We start from the raw sequence: 20,133 nt of genomic DNA, 5'->3' as shown, positions 1-20,133 counted from the left end.
AATCCAGTTGTCTTCTAGCAAGTTTCAGATTAAAGATGTAAAAATATAAAACAATGCCAATCCTCTCAAATTATTTTTGGTTTTAGAAGCAATTAGTTTTCATTAAAATTTTATATTTGAAAACATATAATAGGTTTTTTCAATTCATTAATAAGTACATATTTTAAGCTTCTTAGTTTTAATTTGTAATATGGTAAAAATATCAAAAGATATGATCCACATAAACAAAAGCTTTGAGGTCCTCAATATTTTTAAAAGTGTAAATGGGTCCTGAAACCAAAAGTTGAGTACTGTAAGAAATACAGCTGGTTAGCATAACAATAGAAAAATGTACAACCCCATTTGCAATCAAGGAGATACATGTTTTGAGGTGATTCCTTACCCAGCAATGGAAAATGGGAACACACTACCTAACCTTAAATCCAAGGTAATAGATTTTTTCCTATTGCTATGATAGAAGGCATATTTTTTAAAATATTTTCCTCTTTACATCTCTCTTTCTCACTCACACACACACCTTCTTTTTCCTACACACACACACATGTTCTAATTTTTGTAATTACTTAAAGCATAGATCTAGACAAATACTGAGATCAGCTACAGGAGAATTCCCTGAACATGATCTATTCCAGTAGCAGGTAGCCTGAGAGAATAAATGTGCTTCCCAGCTCAGGCTATACATTGATGACTTATAGCAAAAGAACACATCTGGAGATAAACACAGCTGATTGTAAAGGACAGTGGGTTTAGCAGTACAGAGGGATGGTGTTTCCAGCATACACTAGCATCCTGTTATGAGTCACTGTGTCCTCAGGCATGAAAAAGACACAATGTCTGTTCCCTTATCTTTAGAATATTGGAGGCATTTTGTCCTTATTTGACAAAACTGAAAGAACAGATGACTAAGCAAGAAGGGTTGAGAGTAGCGCTGATTCTTTCGACTACATTCAGAAGATCTCTGGTTACAATAATATAAGAATGTAATTATCCCTATTTTTCTCCACTGATGCTTAGTTTAAAACAACAAATATTTGGTCCCTCTCTTGTGTCAGGCACTATGCTAAGATTGGGTTTGGGTTACCATCCTGAGCAGGGCACAATCCCTGGCCATAAGAGTCTTGCATCTAGAAGAGAAACAGGCACATATAGAGACAATTTCAGTGCAGAGTGATAAAGGCTACGATGGGTTAAATGCACAGGTCTATGAGCTCCCAGAGGATAGACACTAAGCAAGTTTGAGGAAGGCTGCTTTCCAGGAAGACTTTCTGGAGAAAGTATGATCTGAGCTCAGCCCTGAAGGAAGAATAGGAAAGGCAGGAGAGGGAAGGAAATATATGCTTATGTTGGGTGCAGGGCTGGGTAGGCGGGGGTGGTCAGAGGGAAACTTTTTCATGCAGAGGGCATGGTATGCCCAAGTGATCAGAAGCAAGACACTGGAGGACAATTAGGGGTTGGAAAACACCTTTTCTCTCCTTGTTTGGTCTGTTGGCTTTTGTTTGTTTTAAAAATAGAATAAAGAGGTGTGCTAAGAGTTGAGGCTAGAGATGTGAGTCCCTGTGTGAACAGGGAGCACTAATGAGTTTCAATGTGGAGGCCACTGCAATAACCATAAAAACTAGGGAGTAATATAATCATATTTGTGCCTTAGGAAAATATACTCTTTTTGCACCTTGGAGATCAGGTTAGAAGGGGCTGGATTCAAATGGAGAGCTAGTGGTTACATGCCGGTGAGAAGGAGAGCTGCCTCTGGTAATTCCCTCAGTGCAACTAGCTCCTTCTCAAGTCCTGGAGTAAAGGGTGATGGTGGCTTCTGTGTTCAGTCTAGTAACATCATGCCACACTTTGGCTGCTTGTTGAGGCAAGCACCTTTCTCAACATCCCAGCCCTAACATATCAGTTCAGCTATTCATCTTCCCCCTTCCACCTTTTAGCTCATTCTACTTTCTGCTATTACATAGTAAGGAATGAAAAATAATTACCACAATAATGCTAACCACTAATAATAAATAATAATAAAGTTCTGTTAATAACATTGATGAAATCTGTACATCCCTCAAATGCCTCTACACATGTACTATCTCTTCAGTTTAAAGGTAAGACTGTAAGTAACACAATAAATAAAACAGAATGGTAAATTTTGTAAATTTTGATGGTAAATTTTTATCAGGAAGGGGATAATTTGTGTAATATCTAATGTTTAAAAGTCAATGTATATTATTTCTAAATCCTAATTTTAAAATCTCATATCTATAATCATTTTCTACTGTGACTCTATGTAATTAGTACTTTGCAAAATAAATCTGGGAGTGTCAGAAATGATTGCACCATACCTTTGAAGCATATCTATAATGTTGATATTTAAATGAATCAATTTTTTAAATGGCCCCCATTTTCACTACTGCTTATATTCACACCTTTGTCACATAACTTTGTAATGCCCTACCACTTTGACTTTGGGCTTAACCATGTAACTTGATTTGGTCAGTGGGATGTTAACAAATTGGAAGCAGCAAAAGACTTGAAAAGCACTTGCACAATTGAGCTTCCTTTGTCTTGCACCTCTACCTTTACAATGAGACCAGCCTGCTGGAGGATGAGAGACGTGAAGCAGAGCCTCATCACCATGGTTGTCATAGCCAAAAGCCAGCCTAGATCAGCCTACAGTTAGCTGATCCCCAAGCATATGAAGAAATGAAGCTAAGATCAAGAGAGCCATCTGGTCAACCCCCATCTTCCTCCAGTCTCATGAACAATAATGCTTATCCATGAATGCCACTGAGATTTTGCAGTTGGCACACAGCATTATCCAGGCAATAGATAACAGATACAGAGAACAGAAAATTTTCTCTAGCAGCATTTGTCAAAGTTTGTTTTCTTTTTTGAACTATTGCTTACTTAGAAAAGCTTCTTTCAACTTCATAACTCATTACTGATAATGAGTTAGACACTCATTATCAATTTTTATTAAGCTGAAAATTGATCTTGGTAATATAACTTTTTAAGATGGTTGTAAAATTTGAGAAAAGCCCTATCAAATTTCTTTAATATTTGTTACAGATATAATTGCTTTCTGTATTAATACTGCTACTATTGGTTTGTGTCCTACAGACATGGAAATTCTGGAAATATCTATGTTGAATGATATATATCAAAATATCTTTTCTGAATGATATTTAGCAAAAAGCATATGGTACATTCATATTGGTATTTGCTGTCTTACTGACTATATTCCTATGCTCCTTTGAATAGCCCTCTACAGGATTGGAACCCTCTAATATAAATTTTATAAATCTAATTGGAAGAGTTTTATGAAAATTATCTTCTGGATTTGTACATTTCACAACTTGATTTTTCTCCTGTATCCACATACTTCTGATGCCATACTCTGCAGTAGAGTAAGAATATTTCTGGACGCAAGTAAAATTTAATCATACATGACAAAGTGATTGTGAAACACGTACTTATATCTTTCTACACTCAAGTTAAATATATGACCAACTAAACTTCCCTGTACCTGGATCCCAGAAATGAATGTCTGTGGCCAGTCTGTATACCATACAATGAAAGGAATTACACATAGGAAGACAGACATCAAACATATCATACTGTTGCAAAATTTTCAAGAAGATATGACTAAGTAAAACACATTACTAGTGCTCTTCCTGCCAAGACTTTGAAGGGAACCTGTGCAAGAGAAGAACCCTAAAGCTTAAGCTCTGATAGTTTCATGTTAAGTCTGCCTCTGTAGATTGATGCTACCAATATCTTTCCTTTATAGTTTAGAGAGATTTAGAGAGATTAAGTAATTTGTCCCAGGTCACAGAGCTAGCAAGGGGCAAACTGTTTAAATTCAGGGTGTGAACATTTTCACCACTCTGGTATGCTGACTCTTGCTGCAGGAAAATGCTTACCATGACCTGAACCAGAGTTAAGCATAATGAGGAAGGAACAAGAAGTATTTGGATGAAAGCGTGACTAACTTGTTACCAACTGGATAAATTGGTGAGGAAGACCTTGAGGTTCAAATAAGACGGTCTTCAGACAAGGATTAAATATCTCCAGCTGTGGGAGAGCAGAGATACAGAGACTAGAGGGCCAGCTGGGCCTGGAAGTCCTTGTGGCAAGATGATTGACCCTGGGGTAGGAGTCATGTTAAGTAGTTGAGAGGAAAGGACAGGATAGTGAGTTGAAGGAAGCAGTGACTGAAGGGTGGGTTGAGTGGACAGAAATTACAGATTCTGGGGATGGAGTTGTATATATAAGGCCCTACGTATGTCATGGTGGCAAGTTAAATTTGTTATAAATTTGAAATGAATGTCTTCAGGGTTAAGAAGGAACTGATTTTTAAGGTTGCAAAAAACAGAGAGTTGGCGAGAAGATGGAAAGAATAAATTCAAGCAAAGTAATAAAGGCCTATCAGGAAGATAAGGAAAAAACTTATTGCCTCCTGTTAAAAACCTTCTTATTTGAAGGCTACTATTTTTTTTTTTTTTTTTTTTTTGCGGTACGTGGGCCTCTCACTGTTGTGGCCTCTCGCGCTCCGGAGCACAGGCTCCGGACGCGCAGGCCCAGCAGCCATGGCTCATGGGCCCAGCCGCTCCGCAGCACATGGGATCCTCCCACACCAGGGCACGAACCCGCGTCCCCTACATCGGCAGGCGAACTCCCAACCACTGCGCCCCCAGGGAAGCCCAAAGGCTCCTATTAAATCCCCTTTCATATGTCTCCATTAACCCAAAGGAGACCTTCAGGCCTTCATCAAAGGATCTTCCTAACCTTATAGTCATTTTTGACTTCTGAATACTTCTTAGGTTTTCTTACTTTTAATTACAGTATCTCCAAATGAGTCTATTTCACAACCTTCTAATAATGGTCTGACTGAGGTCAGAAACAGAGAGAACTTTACCTCTATTAGTAAACCACAGTAGTGTGTTTGTTTACAGCTGTGATATTGTGGTAGTGCATCACCCTCATTCATATCACATGCTGATTTCATAGTATGCAAGAACTTAGGGGTAAGTTGGTTAGGATCCCCAAAATCAATGCCCCCTGACTTCCCTTCCCAAGTTCATGGCTGTGTGTTCAATGACTTTTGACATGAGGTCTAAACCAGGTAAACTTGTTACAAGGAGACAAGGGCTAAGGCACTCTAACTCTACAATGACAAATGGACTGTGGACTTTAATCTTTGGAAATACTTTGCAATGAAGGACTGTAGTAAATTAGAGACATAGATAGACAAAGAGAGGTTTATTTTTCTCAGCCAAATAATGAAAATAGAGCCCAGTCTTTTCTCCACTTGGCTTTCTGCTTAGACAGCAGCACTTCATCTTCGTGTTCTCCTGCTTAAAAGAGACCCCCAGGCTAAAAGAAAATTGAATGGCAATGGCAGTATAAATGACCCCCTCGGTCCCTTGGCCCACTTATTGATCTAATGGGATCCATCTTTTGAAGTCATAGAGAGTGGAGGCCAAAGCTTTCACTTCTGAAATGTCAAGAAATAATTAAAATCATAACACAAATGACACCAAAGGAAAGTTGTGGTGTTCTTGATATCCTGGGGGAGAATTTCAGCTTATATATAAGCTTTAAATGCATAGTTCTGCTAAAAACACACAACAGTGAAATTGTCAGTGGTTTGGAAAGCCCAAATCAAATAGCCTTTGATGGGAAATGGCTTTTTAATAATTTTAATGCAATTTTGACTGTTCCATTACATAAAGAGGCCTAATGAATGCTGCTTTGAACCACTGAAAGGAAAAGGTGACCTTAGAGAGACTATTTTTTCACTAATTAGAATAAAATAAACAGAATGTGCATACAGAGTGTTGAATTACTTTAAAGAGAAAAGAATTTTCATTGTTTTTATACAAAATTTGCTATTTCAAAATACCTATTTCAAATCACTGTAAAGTTTACAAAGTTTGTTCTTAAACATGAATTTCTGTTGTCAGTAAACTAAACCTGTTTGATAAGGAGGGCACATATTATTACTACAGTTTTATATATGAATAAGCTGAGAATTTGTGATGTCAAGTTCACTTTGAAAGGCCACACAGGGCTTCCCTGGTGGCGCAGTGGTTGAGGGTCTGCCTGCCGATGCAGGGGACACGGGTTCGTGCCCCGGTCCGGGAAGATCCCACATGCCGCAGAGAGGCTGGGCCCGTGAGCCATGGCCGCTGAGCCTGCGCGTCCGGAGCCTGTGCTCCGCAACGGGAGAGGCCACAACAGTGAGAGGCCCGCGTACTGCAAAAAAAAAAAAGAAAAAAATAAGGCCACCCAGGGCTCCCCTGGTGGCGCAGTAGTTAAGAATCTGCCTGCCAGTGCAAGGGACACGGGTTCGAGCCCCGGCCCCAGAAGATCCCACGTGCTGCTGAGCAACTAAACCCACGCGCCACAATTACTGAGCCTGAACTAGAGCCCGCAAGCCACAACTACTGAACCTGCGTGCCTAGAGCCCGTGCTCCGCAACAAGAGAAGTCCCCGCAATGAGAAGCCCGTGCACCGCAACGAAGAGTAGCCCCCGCTCACCGCAACTAGAGAAAGCCCGCACAAAGCAACGAAGCCCCAACACAGCCAAAAATAAATAAATTTATTTAAAAAAAAAAAAAAGCCACACAGCTAGTAAGAAGTAGAGCCCAGACTTGAACCCAGCTTTCAGTCTTTTGGGTCAGTGATCTCATTACATCAACATTATACCTACTCCCTTTGTAATCAGTATTAACCTTGCCCCCTGTTCCCGGACACTAAGGGAGAAAGCTCCTTAGTGTCCTCCACAGAGCTCCTTCTAGGCAAATAATTTTTTTTGGATCCTTTGTCTATATCCACATCTAGACTAAAATGCATTATAAAAGTCATGGGTCGGTGGGAAGAATAGTATTTTATTGATGAAGATTTAGAATAAACGGGAGAGAAGAAGTACTTATATAATTTCTTATTGTTTAATCGGTTCAATAAAGATGCCTTGTGGTATCCAGGCACTGTTTCTTTCTGTTCAGATCTGGGAACCATCTTTTCCTGTTTTTTATTGACAAATGTGAAGTTTCTGGACAATTTCATATCTCTTACCACAAGCAAATGGTAGCAATGCTGTTGTAATGCTGGTTCTTTATATGTGGGAAACAAAAGGTCTTCTTGCCTCTGCAGTTGTTCAATACCATTTATTTAATGCTGGTTATATCATTACTTTAAATACTGTGTTATCTATTGTGCTGCCCGTGAATGTTGGCTTCCAGTGACTTAGAAAGTGTTTCTGTGCTTTGTTGGAGAAGCCCACAAATGTAAGTCTTACCCCATCTATGCAGAAAAATTAGAACAATTATTTATTCACGATGATGTTAAATTTACCATCCAGAGCTTTATAGCTTAAATATAGAACAAAATGTTTTCCAACCATATCTTCTCTCGAACTCTTTAGTCCTTAATGCATTCTTAGAATGTTCTCTCTTTCAGTGTCACCTGTACCCTTGCCTTCCACACAGTGTCGCCAGTGAGAAGGACAGGCAAGAGGCCAGTGATTGAAATGAGAAGAGTGGTCCCATTGGGCAAGGATTGTCACCCTTACCTGGCATAGTCTCAGACAGACCTGAGAGCACATCACAGTTCCAATCAGAGATAAGAGCGGACATGGACCCATTGGCTTGTAGTGCATTGGTCTTGAAGTCTATCAGCCAGACAGGTGTGGCCTGGTCTGGGGCACTGACCAATATATGGCATGGAGCCTTCAGAGGGGGTGGGAGACTGCTCTGGGTACCAGAGGTGGGGGATACACAAGCCAAAGGATGCCTTCTGCCATGCCCACCACTCATGAGTTCTAGAGATGAAGGTGGCACCCTGATTGGAACCTTGACAAGTGAGAGGCCACACATGCTGCTTGAGTCAAGGGTCAGCAGTAAAATAGAGTCCTGAACTCATCCTGTGTCTAACCTGAGTGAGAGTCACATCAAGTCAGTCTGTCACCACCATGCTGGTGGCCCAATTTCACGTGATCCCGTAAAAGAACTACACTAGTCAGCAGAGTGAGCCACTTGTCCGGCCCCCACCCTGGAACTGGGGTCTGGCCAGGATCACTAGCGACAATCCCACAGCACAAGTCCCAGAGCTACTCCAAGCTTCTGATGCCCGTTTGTGTGTGGAATAGAACATCAAAAAGTGCTCTGATGGAGAGAAACAAAGACCAGGCCCACACAGGTCTCGCTCTGCTCTCAGAGCACCCTTCCTGGGTGGCTCTGCTGGTCCCAGCTGGTCCCAAGCACTGGAAGGGTCTCAGATATTGTGGAGGAAGTCACTCCAACCTGCGCAGGGGCCCTGTTTGCTCAGGTATTAGAGTGTTCTGGTCCCTCCATCCACTACTTATTCTGCTTAGCAAGACAATCAAAAGATCCAAAATATATGATAAAAAGACTCACTTGCTATACCAAATCTCATCCATTTGCCCCTACAAATGCATTTCCACCCCTTTTCATATGCTCTGTCTTGACTGGTAAGTATTACATCTTCAGGGTTTCTGTGCCTTCTCACCTCCAGCTAGGTTTGACCAATGGGGAACCCTGGCCAGAGATGGAGGAAAATAGGTGGAAGATATGGAATTTTTCTCCCCGTTCCTTCCTTCTGAGGTCACTTTGAATGTGTCCATCCACCAAAGGCCACTCTCAGGCAGCCATCTCCACACTCATCTCTCTCTTAGACTCTGGTCACCACCCTCTCAGTGATACCATTTTAGCTGCTTCTAGCCCCAGGATACTGCACTATTCTTAGGGGTGGCCTCCAGCCTCTTTGTAATTAGCCCTTTTAGAATTCACCTATGCTGATACAAATACAATACTTTGTTAAAAGATACATAAGTTAGAGAGAGAGGGTTGGCAATTGGAGAGGGCTCCTGGTTAGGGGCCTGCTGCCCATGTGAGCTGCCTGCGAGCCTGAGGAATAAGCTAACCTCACACAATTGGCTATCGCGGCCCATGCTTTCAGTCTAAGATGAGTGAACTGTTTGCAAGAGAGGGCCTGGCAGTCCTCCAGCTGAGCGCAAGGAACATGCCACTCTGCCTGCTTCAGGGGCCTCCATTTCCTGGTCTATGCAGACAACGTGATGGTTTGGCTTAGGCTTGAAGCCAACCATCAGGGTTCCTCCATCTGTAAAATACAGGGGTCTGATTAGGGGATCTCTAAGTCCAGCACTAAGGGCAGGGACCTGGAGAATGTTACAGGAGTGGAAGTGCCTCTCCCCAAGCCCACCCTTAACATTTGTAGGGCCCTGGGCAAGAATACAAATGAAGGTCAATTCAATAGAGCCCTAAATATTTAGAAGTTACAAATAACAGAAACAAACAAATAAGTCCTATATGTCTACCCTGACAAATATGCCTCATCACAACCAAAGTTTTAAAATATTCATCAAACTATAGTTTAGTGGCAAAATGTCAAAGACGTATGAATTTTATCATGATTGCTCATGTATGAGTGTTGCTTTGACAATATTTGGATGAGTATATATAAATAAAAGCACATATAAATCATAAATAATTTTATATTAATTCCAATTTTTTTGGCCTTTAATTCTGTAAGGTTACTAGCTGTGTTGTCATCAACACTTCCTCATAATTTGTGTTCTACTTATGAGATCTAAAAGATTTAAAAATAAATATAATCATATTCAAAATGTACAAAATGTTAATGTATTTTATACAAATAAATTACAGTAAATGCAAAAAATAAAAAAAAATCATTTTCATAAATATTTCAAGTTGTCTTCTAAATATTCATAACTATGAGAATTCAAATGCAAAGTAAAAGTAGTGATATCCAACATTCGAATCAAAAGTATTTAAATCAGGCTGAACTTTTTATTTGGTTGTTTGAAAATAAAATTAAGTTTCCTAATATTAAAAGAACACAATTCTAGAGTTCAATATTCAGCTAGTTGCTGATGTAAGATATCAGTAATTGAATTTCACACATGAATATGAATTGTTTAATATTGCAAAATGTTAATCACCAGTTATGTGCCACTATCGAAAAAAACATCAGGCTAATTTGTAAATACCTCCAGAAGCACAAATTAGAACACAAAGAGTAGAAAAAAAAAGACACAGCACTGCTGAGAAACAGTGCTTCATTACACATGGTGTCTGATACATGGCCGGGCATAATAAATTGTAATTATTAGTAGTAAAAATAGTAGTAGTTGTTACTAGTAGTGATTGTTTATTTTTTATTTTGTGGTTCTCTCGTCTGTATCACAGAATTATTTGGGAGCTAATTTTAATAAAGTGAACCTATTCAATTCCTCCTTTATTTGACCAAATTAAGATCTTAAAAATCCAGTTATGAGAGAGTTAATTACTGTTGTCTCAAGAATTGTCTCGATTTTACTTAGAAAGAAGAGTTTTTTGTTGTTAGAATCTAACTGATTCTACTTAGCAAAAAGTTATCTTTGATTCCAGTATGTTTTCAGCCAGATTACCCTCATAACCTGAACACAGAATTTTGGCTTCTAATTTCAAGGAGAGAAATGTAACTGCAAAACAAAGATATATGCAAAGCCTGATACTTAATTTATCTTGTTCAAGCCAAACAAAGCTAAGAGTATCATGTACAGAACCTTAAGAAATAATCTTTGCATTCAGTTAATCTATATTAGTATTCACTTCATTGTCATTTGCTCTTCTAACTTTCTTCACTGGCTTATCAAACAGAAATTGGCAGTGATAACATTTTCTATTTCTTTGATTTTCAAAATGTATCTTTAAAAAAATGTGGATTGGCTAATAGAGCAAAAGGGATGGAGTTGATCAGAATTCTTTTTCAAGACAGCTCTTCATACCAACAGTTGGCCAGAAGACACCCCAGTGCCTCTTGTAAGATGGGAAGATGGGTTCTTTCTCTTCCAGGAAAAAAGTAGGATTATTAAAGTCCTATTAAAGTAGTAATGACACCTGGAAATATTACCTTTTAGTACTACTTCAAAGATCATCTCCAACAAAATAACTTATCTTGAAACTGCCAGAAATATCACCTAACTTCTGCATGTAGGGGCACCTATTAGAATTAAGAGGGCACAATGTATAGATATAGTGATGACTGTAAGAGTGTTGGGATGAGATCCTGCTTTTTCCAGCTGTTTGCCTATTCCTCTTTGCTTCCAAAGATGGAAAGAGGGGGCTAGAGGCCCCAAAGAGAAGGCTCTGTTCTCACTAGTGGAATTGGTTTATCAAGCAGAATTCCCTAAAATTTTCCCAAGACATCTGGCCTGAAGGCCCACAGTCAGATAAAGAAAACCTATATTGATTCCCAGCTGAGCACAGATTATATGAGGCTTCTCTGTTTGCAAAACTATTTCTAAACGTCCAAACAAATGGACAAGTCTCTGAAAAATGGGGCAGTAATCAATGTCTCAATAATGGCAGATCTAGTAGTCCCAAGCATGGTTTATGTGCATTATTCAGCATTTTTGTTATGAATGGCCAGACCCTAAAAGCCCCTGATGGAAAACAAAATGAAGTTAAATAGTGTTGGAACTGGACTGGCTTTCAGCATTAAATATCTCATTTTTCAGAAGAAACAATTATACAGAGAAGTAGTGACTTGGCACAGCATTGAACCTTGGCAAAGGCCATGATTACAAAGAATTAGAGAGAGTATGTTGTGGTGGGAAGATCACGGGTTATGTGAACAGGAAATCCCTGACTTCACTTCCAGCCTGCCACATCCTAGTTTATGTTGGAGAAGTCTCTTAGCATAACTAAGCCCCTGTTGCCATTTTCACAGTTTTCAGAAAGAAGTATTATGCCTGTTTATGGACTAAATAAAATAGTGTATAAAGTTCCAAGCACATAGCAGATGTATTGTGAATATAGATTAACTTTTCTTTCCTCATTCAAGAAGTCTCTGAACTACATACACTTATACAAAATCCCACCGAGGGGAGTGAATTAAGGAGAATGTTAAAAAAAAATCTCTGACCTAGAAAGTCCTTAGTTTCAAAGCAATAGGCAGCAGTGACTCATTACTACGGTCTTCAAAAAGCTGAGGAAGGATGGGGATGAGGGGTTCCTATCAAAGCAAAACATAGAACACAGATGAATAAAATTACACACATACATGTTTTACACACACATATTAAGGTATCTGCGAATATGTGTAACTACATAAGAGTTCAGTCATCACGGATCCAACTCTCTTCTGACTCATAAGCAACATTAAGTAGCTTCCTGTGCTCTCCTGAAATGAGTTCTCTCTCTGCTAACCCCAGCACCCTGCAGCCTGAGAACCTGGCTCTACTTCAGAAGTTGAGTCACTGTTACCTTTATTTTAAAGGCTGTTTCTGCCAACAGATCTCTCCATCCAATTTCAGACGAGAAAGATTCACAAACTCAGAGTGCCCCATTGAAGAAGCAGGACCTTGTTTTCCCTGGTGCAGGTAAATGTCTTCCTATGTTTAAGATTGACCTCCAAAAAATAGAAAGGTGGTTTTGAGAAGCCATATGATCAAAGAAATTTCATACAAAATTCAAACTAAGAGAAAAATATCAACATTTCAACATCTCTCACAGTTGAATTGAACTGCAATTTCTGATGTGTTAAAGGAAGTGGTGATTCATCTCAGCTCATAATGGGCACCCAAAGTGCAAAATTTCTCTTGCTTTAGTTAGTCACAGACTCCAAAGGGATCTCAGAGAAGTGGATTAACAATGTGAGGCTTGAAATTCTTTTGATTCGTTTTAGTCCTATCCATTAGAATACGTGGCCCTTTATTAATTTAATGGATTGCAAATTGAAGGGAAAAATAGTTACTTTATAAATTCGTATAGAGTTAAGCATAGACACATTAACAATAAAACCTTGACTTTTCACATGAAGGAAAAAGTGTGGCAAATGTATTCAGTTTCAGTATTTTTTTAAGAAAACACCAAAAAAGAATGTTCTGTTAAAAATGAGACATGTAGCATAGATTGCAGAAAGAAAGGGGAGGGGAAGTATCTTTGATGTGTATGGTTATAAGTGTGTAGTTGTATCTTGTCCACTCCTCTAGCTGTGAAGCCTGCAGTTTGGAGCAGGTTTCAAGCATGTTTGTACAGGCACAACCCACCAGTCTTGCTTTGAGCCACGGCATGTGTCTCACAAGGTGGCATGGGAAGCCCGTAAGAACCCACTTGGCACTCATACATGTGTATCCTGGAAATGCTGGAGAGTCAACACCCATGGAGCACACTTGACCAGTGAAGGATGGGGCTGATGGAATGCTTGACATGCAGTTCATAAGGCTCCTCAGAAAGTCCTGCTGAATGGAGAATCCATTGACCATAGCAGCAATGAACATATCCTTACATTGACTTTCCCTCCCTCTCTGGTTGACTTCCTGTATTAGTTATCTACTGCTGTGTTAAAAGTTACCTCAAAACTTAGTGACTTAAAATAACAAATTTTTGTTCTCACAGTTTCCACAGTCAACAAATCAGAATCCGCTTCAGCTGGCTGTTTCCAGCTCAGGATCTCTCATGAGGATTTAGTGCAAATGTCAGCCAGGGCCGTATCCATCAGAAGGCTCGACTGGGGCTGGAGGATCCACCTCTGAACTTACTCACGTGGTTGTGAGCAGGAGTTTTTCCCAGTGTGGACTGCGGCTCACCATATGGCAGCTGGCTTTCCCTAGAGTGAGTGATCCAAGAGAGAGGACAAGGGAGAGTGCAAGCAGGAAGCTACAGTGTGTTTTATCACTTAGCTTTAGAAGGGACATATCATCACGTCTGCTGTACGCTGTCAGCCACATAGATCAACTCTGGTGCAATATGGGAGGAGACTCCACAGGAGTGTGAATACCAAGGGGTGGGGAACATTGGGCGGTCTTGGGAGTTGGCTACCATACTTCCTCTACCACTCATTCATGATCCTGGAGTCACTACCAATAAACTACTTGTACAAAAAGCTTTATCTCAGGCTCTGCTCTTGGGTGGAAACTAGGCAGCGAATGATTTTCTCTATGTAGTTTTCTTCAGCGAGGTGGATCTGTATGTACCTGTGTTGATACAGAAAGATTTCCAAAATATATTATTAAGTGCAAAAAGTAAAATGCAGAACTCTTCAGGTATGTGTATATAACTGCAAGAGTATAAAAGAAGCTTAGTAATAGCTGACAGTGGTTATTTGAGGGAGAAGGTGAAAAGAAAAAGGCTGATTAATTTTCATCTTATTATTCTTAGCACTATTTGAATTTTTGAAACACATTTATGTATTCTTTTAAAGAATCACTTTTTGGGGGGTGGTGAGATTGGGAATTTAAAAAATTCTCTGTAAAATTTTATGTATTAAAAGTATAATAGTGCCTTTAAAAAACAATAACTCTAACAGTCAGAAAAGTTAGGTACTATAGAAGGTGTTCAAAATAAGGGTCAATTCAAACAATACAAGGGACCCTGTGCTCAGTCTTTCCAGGCATTGAGTTGTGGTGTTAACCCAATTATTTCACACCAAAAGAGAAGTGGGGACGCATTCCCCTTCTGTGAGGAATCCATGCCCAAGGACACAGTACACTTCTTATCCTGCTGGCTTCCCATTCCCTTACCATTATATCAAACCTGGGAATACATGGAAGAATCATCTGGAACCATGCCTCAGGATTTTGCTCTTGTCCTCTGCTATTTTTCATACCTTTAAATTAAAGTAAAATCCTTTCACACAATGGCGCCAAGATTGTGCAATGGATACTTGGTTCCTATTATTTTCTCAAAGAACAGGTAAAAATTCTTACCTTGGAAATGACAGGCAACATTGTCTGGCAAAGTAGGTGATAAGGTGAAGAGTGGCTCCCTGCATAGTCAGTATCTTCCTAGCCCAGTCTCTCCAAGTTAAAGCCAGTGAAAAAGGAGCCAAACAACCAGAAGATTCCTGGAAATCGTTGGCCCTCTCCTGGAATGCCCACCACTCCATATTTAAGCTGTGGTGGATAAGTGCCACCAGATGGTGCCAAACCGCGGTTGGGACCAGGATAGATTTGCATTATGACTTCAGATCTCTATTGCCAACTGGATGCATAAGTCCATCAGGAAGCAAACCACGAAGAACCTCAAATAATGCCACTCTGCATTTTAATCTTGACTTTTAAAAAACCCCACCTATCTAGTTAAAGCAAGACTTTATTATATAACTAAAAGACGTCTCTTAACAGCCCAGATGATCTCTTAATAATAGTCACTTTTGTTACAACCAGATAAAGAATTTATATTAATTTATTGAAGAATTCAAACAGTCTACTTCATTTGACTACAGATGTAAGGAATGGAGGAGACAGACCAAAAAGCCCACAACATCCAAAATCTCTTTTCTTCAAAGAAAGCAAAAAGCTAATTTTAGAAAATCAACATGTTTCCTGATTACAGGAACATTTATCAGGAAGCAAGTTAATTTCCTAAAATTTAATTGCAAATCTAAGCATCCTTGCCAAGTTTTCCATGTTGTCAGTAAGGAACAGGGACATCTGTGGCTAAGGCATCATGTCTTCTGGGTGCTCACAGTGCTATTTCCCCTCTGACACATATGGACACTAGCAAGCCTCCTTATCCTATCAGTATTGGAGCCTGCTAATATCTGGAGTGCTAACTTCGGTCAGTAGATTGGTCGATACCTATTATATGGCATCACCTTCTACTCCTTCAATGTCAATCTCATTAAAGTGATAAAGTTCAACATATGATGTAAATACAGACAAAAATGTTGAAAGTTCTTTTCACACACTACCTAACTTCCCCTACAAGTTCTTTCCCCTAAAAAATTATGGGTTTCGGGGGGGTGGGGGTAGGAAAATTGGATGAAGATGGTCAAAGGTATAAGATAAGTAAGTTTTGGGCTGTAACGTACAGCGGGGTGACTATAGTTAACAATGCTGTATTGTGTATTTGAAAGTTGCTAAGAGAGTTGATCTTAAAGTTCTCATCACAAGAAAAAAGTTTGTAACTATATGAAGTGACAGATGTTAACTAACCTTATGGTGGTAATCATTTCACAGTATACACATATATCAAATCATATGCTGTATATCATAGACCTATACAATGTTATATGTCAATTATGTCTCAATAAAATTGAAAAAAATCAAGAGTCCACCATATTCCACTGAATGGCCCTCTGAGTGAAGCTATGTATCCTCAGGCTGTTGTATATTGCTTGGATTTTCATTTTTTCCTTCTTATGGCAATTCTGAACATATAGTGGATTTAAGAAAGCATAGAATGCAGTGGATAGGCATGAATAAGGCTAAGTAAGTGTCACTAAAAATAGCATTGCCAGCAACCAGTAACTATAAATTTAAATTCTATGCAAATCCAATTCCTTTTGCTCATTTCCCCTTAACTCCTGTTAATCAAATTGGACTGAGGTAAATATTGATATTAAAAATATATGTAAATTTATATAAAAATTTTTCTCAGTTTTGTCTTTTGCAGTAAAAAGTCTCAAATCACAGAGAAAGCGATTCTTCCTCTTTTTCTGTCCCCAATCACTCTTTTGGCTGGGAGAGACATTGCATTTTTCATGCCAAACCATGTATATTCCACTCTTGACTCAATTAATTATTTTCATAATCATCATAAAATATAACCATGAAACCCCTATCCACCACTTCAAGTTTTTTTGTTCTGGAAATAAAAGTAGAAAGAGATTGTTTATGTGAGTTCCCTGTTTGCTCATGATTTAGGTTTGCTCTTTGGAAAATCTTCCCAAAGGTTCTGTGGTAGCCCAATAAACTGTAGATACCAGCCTCTTAACTGAAAGTTCTTTTAGACATGGAGAGTAATTAAAATATTTACATGCAAGTTTTATCTAGAGAAATAAAAAAAATACTATCTGGAGACTGATTTGAGGGCATCAATATAAATATAACTAACAGAAAAAAATAGTTTTTTAGCCACATTCCAAAAGTTTCCCCTTGGGGGAGAATCAGTTTTGGGGTTAATGCTCTGACAGCCTCTTTGGAGTTTCCAAGGCAGTAAGAAGGAGGACACAGGAGATGAACTGAGAGGGATGACAGAGAGCTCTAGAATCTGAAAAAAAAAGATACAAAAGAACTTGTTTACAAAATAGAAATAGACCCACAGACATAGAAGACAAACTTGTGCTTACTAAAGGGGAAGGCGGGAGAGGGGTAAATTAGGAGGATGGGCTTAACAGGGACACACTACTATATATAAAATAGATAACCAACAAGGACCTAGTGTATAGCACAGGGAACTCTACTCAGTATTTTGTAATAACCTATAAGGGAAAAGAGTATGAAAAAGAATATATAAATATTATGTATACATATAATATACACACATACATATATAACTGAATCACTGTGCTGTACACCTGAAACTAAGATATTGTAAATCAGCTATACTTCACTATAAAAAAATAAATAAATAAAAATAAAATTCTACAAACAATAAAAAATTAATCCAATATAATCCCCCAAAAAATAAAAATAAAATGTTTGAAAAAAATAGGAAAGACTTTCGGGAGATATTATTTGAGACTTCACGGGGGAAAGATGGACAGAGGGAGACCTAAAGGCTGATAATCAAGAGAGATGGAGAAAAATTCAATGTGATCTGTAGTGAAATATGATACTTTACCTGATGCAAGTTCTCCTGTCTTCTCCTCTACAAAATCAATAGTAAATTTACACTGCTCACTCACGCTTTCTAGAGAATTCCTGTAGCAGGAAACTAGACAGGTACTGAATTCAAGGCTGGTGTGAGATGAAAGCAGCTGTCCACAGAAGAGATCACATATGAGGTGAGAAAAGATTTCAATGATACAATTTTCAAGTTGGAGAATCATTTCCTTATCTAAGACCCTGCAACTCTCATAGTTTGTATGGATAGAGCAGAATCTTGGATTTTCTAAAAACATAAATCTTTATAGTATTTGAAAAAGAATGTTTAGTATGTGCCGTCCTGGGTTTGTCAGGGATCAAGGACTTGAAGACAGGAATATATAAGCATGGTGCCTGAAGTGTCTTAAACCCACAGTATTGTAATGTACGTAAACCAGTTGATTTAAGTGGGTCCGGTTTGGATTTCTGTCCCTTGCAATGAAAAGTCTCCTGTTTCTAATGCAAAGGGCAACTGTGGTTATCATCAGAAGGACAGTCAGGACAAATAGGGCCATAGGGACGAGAGGGAGAACGGATATATTTAAAAGGAAAAAATTTGGTAACTGAGGCAACTTGCCGTCCTATCTACTTGGGTCTGATCAGCATCTGAGCTCTAGTTTCAGCACTAGAGAATGGGAGAAACGTTCTATCAAATTTCACTCGTGCCTTGGGTATTGAGGAGCTAGCCAGCTGCCAACTTGCATATGGAGGATTAGCTGGGGAGAAATTTCTTTATGGCTGGGCTTAAGCTGGATGAGGAGGAAAGAAGTGAGTATTCCACATAAAGGTGCACAATGAATTGTTACTGTCACGCGTGGCCTGAACATCTGGGCCTTACTTCTGAGCTAACGTTGGCCTTCCTCCCTTGGCCGTGCTTAAGCCAGTTTTTCCCACTTAGCTGTACATACGTCCTATTCACGACCCTGGCTGAAACCCCCACTTCATCCTTGACCCTGCTGGCCCAATTATTCCTCCCCCGCACCTCCCTGGTGATTGCCTGAAACTGTCAGCTACTAGGCTGACCATGCCTCCCTCTTTAGCTGTGTTTGTGATTGAAGGTGTAGACCCCTGCCATCTGCTTTCTTCTCCCGCAGGCCAACACAAAGAAGTTTAATCACGGCACTAACTATGGGTTTTCGGAGATTTTTATCCAATTTACTGCTGTGAAAGTCATCAGCGGAGGCTTGTGTGTGGCAATAACAAATGCTTCAGTTCAGGGGAAAGTATAAGGACAGAGAGAAGACACAGCTTGGCTGAGAATGGGAAAGCAGAATTACAGATGTTAATAATATTTATTTTCACACTCTATGAAAAAAAAATCTCTGTTGTCCTTTATTCTATCTCCTCAAATTAGTGGAAGAGTGCTGCTCACGATTCATCAGTGATTCAGGATGAGCTGCCATGCTGATTTCTACTCTTTATCCTCTGGCCCATCAGGGCCCAAGTCAGAGGAGTTTGTTGACCTTAAAAATAAAACAGCCAGTTATTTTACCAGCAAAATGCATTTATTCAGGAAGAGTAGAGGGATTGCAAGTTGGAATGTGCAGGCTATGGCAAAACCATAGGCAAATAAAGGAGAGGAACATTACTTTATATAGAAAAAGGAGGACGCTGGGAGGAGCTGCTTCCAACAAAAATCCATTGGAGGAAAGTGAGAGTTTGGGGTGACAGTTTCTCATTGGCTGGGCCTGTTGCTGATCTAGGAGACAATCTTCCTTCCTCCTGTTGGAGATGTAAGGTAGGTCTCTTCCTGTTTGCCCTCTTCCTATGGCAACGAGGGGTAGTGCCTGAGAGCTCCCCCTTCGGGACTCCACCTTAAATGAGGTTTCCTTTTATGAATTTTCACAGGGTCAGTTAAATAGCAGAATGCTGACTCGCAAACTCTTCTCTTTTTTTTTCTATAACTCCTTCCAATCTGGCCTTCACCTCAACCCTCCAACAAAACAGCTCTTGTCAAGGTCACCAAATGAACTCCACTTTTGAAAATCCAGTGGGAAATTTTCAGGCAGTTAACTTGACTTGTCAGATCCTTTTTCGTCCTGGATATGTTTTCTTCACTTGCTTTCCAGGATACCACACACTCTAATCCCCAGCCACCTCCCCGCTCCCCCCACTAAGTAGATGCTTCCTTCCAGCCTTTTTTCCCTGATTCCTCCTCTTTCCCATTCTTTCAACACTGGTGTACCCTGGGGCTCAGTCTCTGGACCTCTTCTCCTCTACACTCACTGTGTTGGTGATATTTCATCTAGTCTCAGAGCTTTCAGTTCTTTCTATATACAAATGCTTCTTTAATTAATATATCTGACCTGGACTTCCCTCCTTAACCCTCAGCTAATATATACAATCGTTTACTTTTACTGGCTCTACTTGGATGCATATTAACTGTAACATATCACTATTCAACCTCCTCCTCACGTAGGCCTCCTCATCTCAGCAAGTAACACAGTCTATCCAGTTGCACACACCAAAAACCTTGAGATCATCCTTGAATCCTCTTTGTCTAA

The 20,133-nt window shown here is 39.5% G+C and overlaps 1 protein-coding gene across 1 annotated transcript in view; it reads left to right on the top strand.

Annotated features, from left to right (window-relative positions):
* The window catches only part of QRFPR (pyroglutamylated RFamide peptide receptor), a 75,866-nt gene extending 62,293 nt beyond the window's left edge, over positions 1-13,573 (top strand). The window contains exons 4-5 of the mRNA XM_029234720.1: positions 12,333-12,418; positions 13,437-13,573. Of these exons, the coding sequence (XP_029090553.1) occupies positions 12,333-12,418; positions 13,437-13,573 (223 nt within the window). The remainder of the gene's footprint in view (positions 1-12,332; positions 12,419-13,436) is intronic.
* The last annotated feature ends 6,560 nt before the right edge of the window (positions 13,574-20,133 follow it).

Source organism: Monodon monoceros, unplaced genomic scaffold (genome assembly GCF_005190385.1).
Source record: "Monodon monoceros isolate NGI ecotype Baffin Bay Population unplaced genomic scaffold, NGI_Narwhal_1 Super_Scaffold_20, whole genome shotgun sequence".
NCBI classification, from domain to species: Eukaryota; Metazoa; Chordata; class Mammalia; order Artiodactyla; family Monodontidae; genus Monodon; species Monodon monoceros.
Note: the sequence above shows the minus strand (reverse complement) of the source record. Positions and strands in the feature narration are given on the sequence as shown.